This window comes from Otolemur garnettii, unplaced genomic scaffold (genome assembly GCF_000181295.1).
Source record: "Otolemur garnettii isolate 467f Iridium unplaced genomic scaffold, OtoGar3 scaffold00074, whole genome shotgun sequence".
NCBI classification, from domain to species: domain Eukaryota; kingdom Metazoa; phylum Chordata; class Mammalia; order Primates; family Galagidae; genus Otolemur; species Otolemur garnettii.
Genome location: NW_003852469.1, coordinates 2,549,854 through 2,562,087, shown reverse-complemented (window position 1 = coordinate 2,562,087; position 12,234 = coordinate 2,549,854). Strand labels below are relative to the sequence as shown.

Genomic DNA, 12,234 nt, shown 5'->3' with positions numbered 1-12,234 from the left:
GTGAGTCACCTGGGAATGTTCCTCAGAGCATAGGCCCTGATTTGGTGGTTCCAGATGGGGCCCAAGAGTCTGCATTTCTCGCACACTCCCAGCTGGTCTGCAGGCTGCATGAGAGTAGCAACACTTTTTACATTTCCTCGGTATATTCTGATGAAAAAGCAATAAAAACATTATTTTTGTTTTTCTGCACTGATTCCTAAAGGAAAAATGGCCTACAGTAAAATACACGGAATTTAAACGTACAATTCAAAGGGTTTTGGCAAATGTATACACCCCTGTGACCTCAACTGAGAATGTTTGCATTTCTAGAAAATTCCACATTCTCCATTCCATTCAATCATCCAAGTAAAGAGGGTTCTGCAGGGACCCCAAATGATGCAGCCAAGAAAATAGATTTCTAATTCAAAAGGCTTGATGAAAAGGTAAATTTTAAGGAGAAACTGGAAAAACTGCATACCTTTCAGGCAATCCTGTGTAAAGATCATAAACTATTGATTTAAATAATCTCAGAATAATCTGTTCATTTTTCAGTAAATAATTCCACATACTAGGTCCTATTCTTGGTGTGGGACGCCAAGGTGAACATCACAGCCCTTTGCTCAGGAAGCCAGCTGTTATTCTGTTCAGGTGCTGTCACAAAACATCATAGACAGGCTGGTTTACAAACAGCAGAAATTTCTTCCTCACAGTCCTGGAGGGTAGGAAGTCCAAGATCAAGGGGCCTGCAGATCAGGTGTCCAGGGAGAGCCCCTCCTGGTTTATAGATGTTGCCTTCTTTATGTGCCCTCACATGGTGGAAGGGACTAGCCGGCCCTCTGGTGCTTCTTCTGCAAGGGCACTAATCCTATTCACCAGGACTCCACCCTCATGACCTCATCACCTCTCAAAGGAGTGGGAATTTCAACATATGAATTTTGGGGAAACACAAACATCCCGACGATAATACCAGCTCACTTCAAGCAGGGGAGAGACAAGGGGCCTAGAGAGCCCTCCTAGAAGAGAGAATTTGGGGATGTAGGGCCCAGCCTGGCCGAGGCAGGGAAGACTGGGAAGATGAGCAGAAGCGCTTGAATCTTTAATTAACCTCATTTTATTCATCTTATTCTTGCACAGACTTTGCATAACTCCCCTTAATAGAGTTCATTTCATCTTCACCATGGCCCTGTGGCAAGGCAGGAAATGTGTTTGTTCCCCTTTCACGGTTATGAAAACTGAGGATCAGAGAGTTTGACTGAAGGGCACGTGCAGGTCAGCAGCAGAGAGAAGCTTTAGCTCCCAGGAAAGCAGCCTCCATCACCCCACAGCTGCTCCCAGAAGTGCTCATGAAGTGTTGAGGTCGGCTGGTTGGCAGGAATCACAGGGGTGCTCTCCGTGGAAACCCAGACACCAGCCCGGGCCTGGGTGATAGGACCCTTCACCTGTGCTCTTGCCAATCCACACCCTCCTGAGATGTGACTCTCAGGCCCCTGGTGTTGTGTCCACAGAGACGTGTCTTTAGGGTCCCCTGCCCTGAACAGACCCCAACCTCACCCTAGAGTGTGCTGACCGCTATACCCCCTCGTGTGTGTGTTTTAGCATCATGAAAATCCTGCCCTGTGGCCTGCTGCTGCTCAGCCTCTTCCCCAGCATCTTCAGCAGCTGTCAGAGGGACTGTCTGACCTGCCGGGAGAAGCTCCGCCCAGCCCTGGACACCTTCAACTTGGAGGTAGGTCCGGAGGTGGGATGGGTCGCCATCCACAGCAGGCTCTGAGGGAGAAACTGAGGCGTCTCCCAGAGGTCACAGGACTTGTCCCACGTCACGCGGCTGGGTGGAGACAGATTCAGACTTGAGTTGCCTCCTCTGACTGTGAATCCCGTGATCTTTCCACCTTAACTCCTTCAAATAAAGCCCTGTGGGTATGGCCCTGTTATTCCAGAATTAAAAGAAAGCATGCTTATTTTAGAGAATTTGGCAAATTCAGAAAAGTATAAAAAAAAAGAAAAAATTAGAATCATCTTTAATCTCATGCTTTTTTTCCACTTGTTGTATTATACCAGGATAATTGTCCCATGTTATAAACGTGATGTTATTTCTTTCTATGAACTGTAGTGAGCAGTCAGCTCTCTGTATCCACAAGCTCCATATCCACGTAGTCAACCAGTGATCAAAAATATTCAGGCTCGGGGTGGTGCCTGTAGCTCAAGGAGGAGGGCACTGGCCCCAAACACCAGAGGTGATGGGTTCAAACCTGGCCCCAGCCAAAAACTGCAAAAAAATATATATATATATTCAGGCTCGGTGCTCACAACTCAGTGGTTAGGGCGCCAGCCACATACACTGGGGCTGGAGGGTTCAAACCCAGCCTGGGCCTGCTAAACAACAACAACTGCAACAAAACAGCCAGGCGTTGTGGCGGGCGCCTGTAGTCCCAGCTACTTGGAAGGCAGAGGCAAGCGAATCACTTATGTCCAAGAGTTTGAGGTTGCTGTGAGCTATGACACTATGGCACTCTACTGAGGGCAACATAGTAAGACTCTGTCTCAAAAAAACAACAACAAAAAATTGGAAAATAAAAACAATTAAAAACAAAAAGATTACAAATTAGGAAAATACAGTATAATAACTATTTACACAGCGTTTACATAGTGTCAGGTTTTATAAGTAATCTAGAGGTGATTTAAACTACACAGGAGGAGACGTGTAGGTCGTATAGTATTTTATATCGGGAACTTGAGCATCTGCAGACTTTGGTGTCCTGGAGATGCTAAGAAGTGACCCCTCCCCCTACAGATACCCAAGGACAACTGTAATTTGGGTAATAATGTCCCTCCTGTTGAACTTGTACTTTACCCCCCATTTTTCATCTGACAGATAATTCCACAACGAACATCCCAGTACCAAACTCTCTCATTTTATTTTACTGTACTTTATTGTATTGTATCACATTGCATTGTATTGTATTATATTCATTGCTTTAGAGACAGGGACTCACTCTGCTGCCCAGGCTGGAGTGCAGTGGTGAGACCATAGCTCGCTGCAGCTTTGAACTCCTGGGCTCAAGCAATCCTTCTGTCTCCCAAAGTAGCTGGGACTATAGGCACAGGCACCACCACATTCATCTGATTTTTTAAAAATTTTTGTAGAGATGGGGTCTCACTAGGTTGGCCAGGCTGAACTTGAACTCCTGGCCTCAAGGGAGTCTCATGCCTGGGCCTCTTAGAGTGCTAGGATCATAGGTGTGAGCCACCACACCCAGCTCTCCTATATTTTAACTTCCCAACTTAAGGTGTAAATCTAGTGTTAAACTTTTTATTCATAAACTGCTTTCTCAGCTACCTTAATCTCAGTCTAAAAAGTTCTTCCGGCTGGGCGCCTGTGGCTCAAGCGGCTAAGGCGCCAGCCACATACACCTAGGGTGGCGGGTTTGAATCCAACCCAGGCCCACCAAACAACAATGACAGCTGCAACCAAAAAATAACCAGGCATTCTGGCGGGCGCCTGTGGTTGGAGCTACTTTGGAGGCTGAGGCAGGAGACTCGCTTGAGCCCAGGAGTTGGAGGTTGCTGTGAGCTGTGATGCCACGGCACTTTACCCAGGGTGACAGCTTGAGGCTCTGTCTCAAAAATAAAATAAAATAAAAAGTTCTTCCCTCCTATATATATATATATTCCCTCTTATATATATAGCTCAGTTATTTTTTTTTAAGCTCAGTTATTTTTATGGTCAAATAAACTTTCAAAAGATGCCCACATTTCAAAACTCCTCAACCTTTCAAAACAACCTAAATTACTGCAGTTCCTTGAGGCAAATGTACAGACGCAGAACTGAGTATTCGTGTTGGGCTACAGCACCAAGGACTCCCCAGCTCCAGGTCACGGGGTTGCAAACATAGCCCAGCAGACCCCAGCACCGAGCTATTCCCTCTCCAGCTTGGTGATTTTAAGCCTGTTTTCCCACGACTAATAACTCCCCGGTCACAGAGAGCGTCTCCAGACAACCCGTTCAAAGTTTGTCGGCCCCTCTTACTCAGCCATCGAGCTTTTCTCTGAGCCCTCAGATATTCTAGCAATACTTCCTAAAGCAAACATCTCCCAAATGTCTCTTGGCCAGAAGTAGTGTGACTCCCTGAGGTGGCAGAAACGTGACCATCTCCAGTGGGCTCATGTGCTGTTGTGCCCCTTGTACCCTAATCTTTGAGCCCAGACATCCAAATAGCCTTTTGCTCACCGTCCCCACAAGCCCAGCTTAGAGACCAACTTGGCACCAGTGTGAGACTCCAGATGCTCCCGTACACTCTGGCTTAATATAGCAGTGTCATCAGCGTGGACTGCCAAGATGTGTCCAGCTCACTTAATAAGCCATTAACCCATCTCTGGAAAGAGGCCGGTGCATCCCCCAGTCCAGAGGGTTAGGCACTAAGCCCCATATGCCCATCTGGTGCTACAAATGCTGTTGTGAATTTGGATTCCTTCTATTTGCCCCAAACCTTCTCCTAAATCAGGAGTTGGGATGATTTTGTTAGTATCCAAATTACCTAGCAGTGCGTCGAGTCTGGGTACAGACTGTGGCATCTGGTTTGATCACAGAATCTCATTTTCTCTGATTGACACAAAATCTAATTACCATCTGGGCTTAGAAACCCAGGGGCTCAGGAAGATCTAATCGCCTCTAGTTTTAACAACTCTTCCTCCTGTTTCTGTAAACTGAAGGAGCAGCACAATTCAACAAGCATTTGGGGGCTATACGTGGCAAGGATTGGACCAAATGTGTCCAAATGCTCATCGCATCTGCAAAATTCTACACTGCTCAGTGTTTTCTCCGTGCCATCCACTATTCCTTTAATTCGTGTTGGTTTTATAGAGTAGCGTTAGGGGGTGGTAAAGTCCTGTGTGCTGTAGGCAGTTCCATCCCTGGCCTCTAGGTGCCATTAACACACACACAAACAGCCCAGTTCGGTATCTCCAGACACAGCCAAGTGTCCCCTGGGGGGCAAAATCACCCCCAGTTGAGACCCACTGCTATAAAATAACTCAATAGGATTATGATCTGAAAGAGGAGAGTGCAAATTGATTCCATCTGGCTCCTTCCAAGTATTTCAGGAACAGGCTAAGTACAGACACAAGTCACCCCAAGTGACTCCCCATGATGGCTTCTTATTCCTCAGAGCCAGTTCCAAAGCAGGTCCAGCCTCAGAATCACCTGGGGAGCTGACTAAAAATGCAAATTTTTGAGTCCCCCACCCTTGACTTGGTGGGTCAGAATTTCCATTTCCATTCTAACAAATTCCAATGGCCATTTTTATAGTCCACTCCCAAAGTCTGTGACTTCCCTGTTCTGTGGAAGCAGCTTATGGCTTTTTCATAACCAGTGACACTGCATCTATATCTCTCTACGGAGAGTGCAGTGACCACGTGTGCATTCTGTCAGCAGCGAGGGTCAGTCTGTTAAACATCAATGAGTAAAAGCTAAATGAAAAAGGCACCCTCAGAAAAATCACAGGAGCCTGAGGCAGAAGGATTGCTTGAGGCCAGGACTTCCAGACCAGCCTGGACAACATAGCAAGACCCCACCTCTTAAAAATATATATATAATCAGCCAGGTATGGTGGCTCATACCTATAGTCCCAGCTACTTGGGAATAGGTAGAAGGATACCTTGAGCCCAGAACTTTGAGGCTCCAGTGAACTACGATCCCACATTGAACTCTGGCCTGGCCAGGAGAGCGAGAGACCCTGTCTCTTAAAAAAAAAAAATAAATAAGTTGCCTCAGCACCTGTAGCTCAAGGGGCAAGGGCACCAGCCACATACACCAGAGCTGGCAGGTTCGAACCCAGCCCGGGCCTGCCAAGCAATGACAACTACAACCAAAAAAAAAATAGCTGGGTTTTGTGACAGGGCCCTGTAGTCCCAGCTACTCAGGAGGCTGAGGCAAGAGAATCACTTAAGCCCAGGAGTTAGAGGTTGATGTGAGCTGTGATGCAACAGCACTCTACCCAGGGCAATATCTAACAAATGCAATCAGTATAATCTAATTCTTTATACCCTCGATGAATCCCAAACAATAAAAAATAAATAAATAAACAAACAAACCGAGACTTTAGCAGAAGTTGAGGCCAATGTCACCACCTATGACAGGGCTTATGTGAGCTGCTCCTTGGAAACCTTCCTTGCCAGAGTTCAGGTGCATCCTGCTATACACGGACTCTCTCTCCTCTCAGGCCAGGGGGAAATGAGCACTATTCCCGCTGAATCCCACTTCTTGGTCTCCCAGAATCCTTATGCTTGGATTAACTGCCACCAATTCGTGTTGCAAGCACACAGAGGGAACTGAGGAGGAGGTGTCCCGTATTGGGCCCCGAGACAGTTCTGAGTTCTCCCTTGGGGTTATATTTTTATCTCATAGTGTTGTTTGGGGCACATGACTGAACCTCATCATAACACAAGATTGAAGGGCGTCTGTGATTTGCAAACTGGGGCCGATACCAGAATTACCTCACCTTTGTAAAATCAAGTTTTTAATTTCTTTGTAAAAATGAGTTTTAGTCCCTGGTTCTGTTCTTTAGAGATTTAATTGAGCCTCGGAATTCTGTGTTTTAAAAGCCCTGCCGATGATCTGGACTCTCGCCCAGGTTGGGGGGCCCACCAGACCAGGTGTGGCCTGAGGTCCCACCTAGCACTAGCATTCTATAAAATGCTTCCCTGATGCTCAGGAAGGATTGGGGTGTTCTCCCAGGGTGGACGGGGTGGGGGGCATCAGCTGCAGATACCCTCTTTTTTCCAGCCGGCTCACTCCCTTTCACATCCTCACCCTTCTTTGAGCCTCACTCTGTATCCAAGTATCAGATGCCTGGAAGGTGGACGGTCTCTTCTTACAGGACAGCTCACAGCCCAGTGAAGAGTCTCAGCCTAGAGTCCACCCCGGGTAGGCTGGTCCCTGGATGGGCCTCAGAAGAGCTACAGACCCTCTAACATGATGCAAATTTGACGTGTGTGCTTATAGGGTGAAAGGGTGGACTCATAGCTTTCCTTCACTTCTCAAAACAGATGGGACCCCCCCCCCAAAGGTGAAGAATCATGTTCTAAAGGGGCAGACAAGTGATCAGGACCACAAAGGTGGCAGCAGTGTATCCTAAGGCCTGGGGAGTTCCAGCCCAGGAGGCAACTATCATGTTTCCTCGAAAATAAGACAGTGTCTTATATTTATTTTTTCTCGAGAAGACACACTAGGACTTATTTTCAGGGGATGTCTTATTTTTATTAAGTATAATACAACAATCTATATTTATTCAAATACAGTTAAGTCATCTTCTTCTGGAACCTGACGGGGGAGCCGACCTTGGTGGGGCTGGCACTGGTGATGTGTGAACTCCTTTCCCCTAGCCGGTCGCACATGCACAATAGGATGCCTGAGACGGTGGTTACCACAAGCGCACCTGCGCAAGTGCGAATGGCTCAGAGAAAGGAGCTGTGGCAGATAAAAGGTATTCCAGTCTTCCTTACCATTCTGCACCAAAATGCATGGCGTGGTGCATGCAGCATATCTGCATAGCCACGCCCATCACTAGGTCTTATTATCAGGGTAGGGCTTATATTTAACGAATGCAGAGAAATCCTGCTAGGGCTTATTTTTTGGGTAGGTTTTATTTTCGGTTTTTTTTTCTCATCTCTTTTCAGTTCCTTCCTTTTTCACTCTTAGTAAATATAAGGTGACTTCCTGATTAACCCATTACAGTTCAACAAGCCTCTGTGGAAAGCCTACTATTTGCTGGAAGGATAAGATTCTTGCATGAGTAAGATATGGTCCCTAACTTGTCATATTCTGCCTTAGAAGATATTGCGATTTAATTATATTAAGCATTAAAATTTCCACAAGAGCCACACAAAAGTCTGTGGGAACGCAGAGGCAGGAGACAGCAGTCCTTGCCAGGGAACTGGAAGGAGGTATCAGAGAGATATCCCTGGAGCTTGCCTGCGTTCCCAAAGGAGGGACAGAAGGAGGCCACTGCATCAGAGGGACAGGTGAGGGAAGGTACAGAGCTGGGAAGAGCTTCTGAGAGCTGAGGCACAAGGAGGAATTAGAAATAAGACTTACAAGGTGGGCTGGACCAGGTGGTAGTGGGATCTGAATGCTCTGCTCCGGAGTGTGGAGCTAGTCTACGGACAAGAGAAAATGTCACAGGGCTGTGGACAAGGTCACGGCATGATTAGGGCTGCCCCTCAGGAACTGTATTCTGCCAGGGGCCACATGGATTTCAATCAGAGACAGGGAGATCAGTTCCGGCACCACTGCACCCTAAGAGGTGCTTAGGCAGTGGCAGAGGGGGTGGGAACGAGGGGGCAGACCCACACAATGGGGGGTACAAGAAGGATGGTGGGGATACACCCAGGGCTTTAAACCTAAGTCAAGTGGGGGATAGGTGCCACTCAGAGACTGAGACAGAGGCTGAGAGGTCTGGCCAAAGAGCAGGGACTGTATATCAGATAAGAATTGAATCTGGGGGCTTGGCGCCTGTGGCTCAAGCAGTTAAGGCACCAGCCACATACATCTAAGCTGGCAGGTTCGAATCCAGCCCAAGCCCGCCAAACAATGACAACTACAACCAAAAAAAAATAGCCAGGCATTGTGGCGGGCTCCTATAGTCCCAGCTACAGGCTGGGAGGCGGAGGCAGGAGAATTGCATGAGCCCCAGGAGTTGGAGGTTGCTATGAGCTGTGATGCCATGGCACTCTGCCCAGGGTGACAGCTTGAGGCCCTGTCTCAAAAAAAAAAAAAAAAAAAGACTTGAAACTGGGGCTCAGCACCTATAGCTCAATGATTAGGGAGCCAGCCACATGTACTGGGGCCGGTAGGTTCGAACCCAGCCAAAGCCTGCTAAACAACAGTCACAACAACAACAAAAAATAGCCAGGTGTTGTGGTGGGCACCTATAGTCCCAGCTACTGGGAGACTGAGGCAAGAGAATCGCTTAAGCCCCAAAATTTGAGATTGCTGTGAGCTGTGATACCACAGCACTCTACCGAGGGCAACATAATGAGACTCTGTCTCAAAAAAAAAAAAAAAAAAGAATTGAATCTGGGCCGGGCCTGGTGGCTCAGGCCTGTAATCCTAGCACTCTGGGAGGCTGAGGTGGATTGCCTGAGCTCACAAGTTCAAGACCAGTCTGAGATAGAGCGAGACCGGTCTCTAAAAAATAGCCAGGCATTGTGGCACCTGTAGTCCCAGCTACTCGGGAAGCTGAGGCAAGAGAATCTCTTGAGCCCAGGAGTGTGAGTGCTATGAGCTATGACACCATAGTACTCTACTAGGGGGCGACAAAGTGAGACTCTGTCTCAAAAAAAAGAAAAAAGAATTGAATCCACCTGCTAGTAAGAGCAACCTAAAGTGACAGTGGCTGAATCAGAGGGCATGAGGAATGGACAGTCCAGGCTGCTACGGCAGGTGCGGTCTTCTCCTTTTTGTCCCACCAGTGTGTGGCTTCCAGCATGTGACTTCCATCCTTGAGGTCACCACATGTCTTCTAGACAGGCAGCAGAGCACCAGCTAAATGGTCCACATTCTATGCAGGAACCGGGAGGAAGGAGAGGAGGAAGGACAAAGGGTGTTCCTCCCAGCCAAGTCAGCCCCTCCTTTGCAGGAGGCCTCACCTGAACACACCCCTTTTTATGCCTTTGGCCACCTGTGGCCACAAGAGAAGTTGGGAAACATGTGTTGCCTTCAGGAAGAAAACAGTGTTTTCTGAGAGTAAAGAAAAGGGGAGGTGCGTATGGCACGGGCAGCTGGCAGCCTTGCCCCGGAGGTGCCCCGTAAGCCGGGCAGGAGCTCCAGAGTGTGAGGAAGGGCTCTGGCTGCTGCTGCCTCAAGGCAGCGAGGTCGAAGGGGTGGGTCCTGTGGGGTTTTCATACTACTATGACCAGGAAGGTGCTGAGCATCAGGGGTGAAGCCAAAACAGCAAATTGGAAGAAAAGTTGGAGACAGAGGCTTCTGGAGGAGGTGGAGGCCAGGCTGGTAGCTGCAGAGACAGAGCAGGAGCAGTTTCCAGGGGGCGGCTGGGTGGGTCTGCAGGGCTCACATCCTATGAGAGGTTCTCTTCCTCGCCCGGAGCTGAGAGCAGGTTTAGCCCTGCCCATCCAACCTGCCCCACTCCCAGAGGGTCTGGACATTTGTTTGCTCTAAAGGCCACATGGGTGGTGAGGACTGCTGTACGCAGGATGAAAAACTAATGACACCAGGATTGATCTTTATACATGACCTTAAAATAAACAGCAGATTTGACTGCATACTTTCACATCCCCAATTTCTTTAACCCATCTGACCTTCCAAAAGCCTGATGAGAGAACAAAATAAAACTCTTCTTTGGGGGAGGCGGCCAATGAACTGTGCTCGACCTCAAAGTCCCGACTGAGGGTCTAACAGCATACAATTAGGGATGCTTTATTCTGCGTTAACTTGCTGGGTCACCTGGGGTAAGTTAACCTCGCCCGTCTAAGCCCTGGTTTCTTTGTTTATAAAATGATGGAGCTGGGTCAAATGATTCTATTTCTTTCTGACTCTGAAATTTTATGAACCAAAAAAGCTAGATGTAAAACTGCTGCCCAGGACTTGCTAAATAGATGCCTCAGAAGCCTGGGCATTGGGGTGGACACCATCGGCAGAGGGATTCGTGTCCCCCCCGGGCAGGGACTAACAGAGCTCCTTGGTCCTTTTCTCTCCTCGAACCTGTGTCTCTACAGGTGTGCCTCCTCGAGTGTGAAGAGAAGGTCTCCCCTAGCCCGCTCTGGACTCTGTGCGCCAAGGTCACGGCCAGGGGCTCCCGGCAGCTCAGCCCCGGCGACCCCGATCACACAGCAGCTGTGCTCTACCAGCCCGGAGCCCCCGAGATGCAGCATCTGAAACGGATGCCCCGCGTTGGGAGCCTGTTCCCAGCAGAGGATGAAACCAGGCCTGGCCCGGAGGAAGCTGGTGAGATGGAGACCCAGCAGAAGCAGCTGCAGAAGAGGTTTGGGGGCTTCACCGGGGCACGGAAGTCGGCCCGGAAGTTGGCCAACCAGAAGCGGTTCAGTGAGTTCATGAGGCAGTACCTGGTCCTGAGCTTGCAGTCCAGCCAGCGCCGGCGCACCCTGCAGCAGAATGGTAATGTGTAGCCGGAGGGGGCCCTCCCAGCTGCACCGGCCACCGCCACCCCTGAGTGAGTTGGGCTCTGGTTAGCTGGGGGCAAGAAGAGACCTCACACCCCAGCCACCTCAGCCTCACTCCGGGCCTGGGAGCATGTTAGCCCTGAACACACATACACACCACCTCCAGACATCCAGTTTCCAGGAGGCCTGCAAGGGATATGCCCCTGCCTTCCTCCTGCCCACCCTTTCTCTAGATCTTCCTATGGTTGCTCCTTGAGACTGACCACTCCCATTTGGAGACCAGTTACCATGGGGATAATAGTAGTACCTTAGGATAACTAATTCCTCCATCACTCTCCAGGAGCTTAGTTACCATGGGGACAGCTAAGTGGACCAATCCTCCTATCTGGTTGCTATAGCAACCATTCAGCTCCCCTCTCTCAGAGACTATATCTCTAAAAACCAATCACTGGACCTACTCTCAGCCGTTCTCTAAGAGTCCGATTACTGTGGCTATGATGTTGGTGTTTTGTCTCCCAAGATGACTCACCAATCTTCCCTTCCGGCTGCTGTGTGGACCCTCTGGAAACCATTAAACTTTTCCATTCCCCCCAGCCAAGTTCCCCTTAGACCCAGGAGTTCTGCTTTCTGCTTCTTCTCCTTCCACAAGCCGTTTGTCCCTCCCGCCACGTTGCTGGAGAAGCACTGATTCCTTGTAGCCAATGGCATCGTCACTGAGCAGGACTTGGAGAACTGGGCCCAAGTGACCCAGCAGCTTTTAGACTAAAGGAATCTATCTTCCCGCCTCGATTTTCACTTCTTTCCGAGGTGCCGTTTTGCTTGCCTTTACTCCTCTCGCCTTTCTTCCTCATTCTCCCTGTCTTCTGCTCTCTTCCTCTCCCCCAGCACAATTAGTCAAGCACACTTATTAATAATAAGTATCAGATAATGCACATCAGATACTCTAATTTATTCCCTGGTCATTCGAGATTCAACTTTCCTTAGCCCACCAACCCATGCATACCCTGGAGTAGCACTGGGGACTAGCATAGTGGAATTTTCTGAAAATTTTTTAAAAATCCCACCCTGGCTTGGCACCTGTAGCACAAGTGGCTAAGGCACCAGCCACATACACCAGAG

General features: G+C 48.7%; 1 protein-coding gene across 1 annotated transcript; it reads left to right on the top strand.

Annotated features, from left to right (window-relative positions):
- Positions 1-1,579: 1,579 nt before the first annotated feature.
- PNOC (prepronociceptin) lies at positions 1,580-11,121 on the top strand. Its single transcript, XM_012807714.1, has 2 exons — positions 1,580-1,705; positions 10,711-11,121. Exons 1-2 carry the CDS (start codon positions 1,580-1,582, stop codon positions 11,119-11,121), a joined length of 537 nt encoding a protein of 178 aa, XP_012663168.1.
- The last annotated feature ends 1,113 nt before the right edge of the window (positions 11,122-12,234 follow it).

Bases quoted from the DNA above. Each gene is read 5' to 3' on its own strand.
- PNOC (XM_012807714.1), top strand. From the start codon at position 1,580: ATGAAAATCCTGCCCTGTGGCCTGCTGCTGCTCAGCCTCTTCCCCAGC. The intron at 1,706-10,710 runs GTAGGTCCGGAG...GTGTCTCTACAG, and splicing joins TGGACACCTTCAACTTGGAG to GTGTGCCTCCTCGAGTGTGA.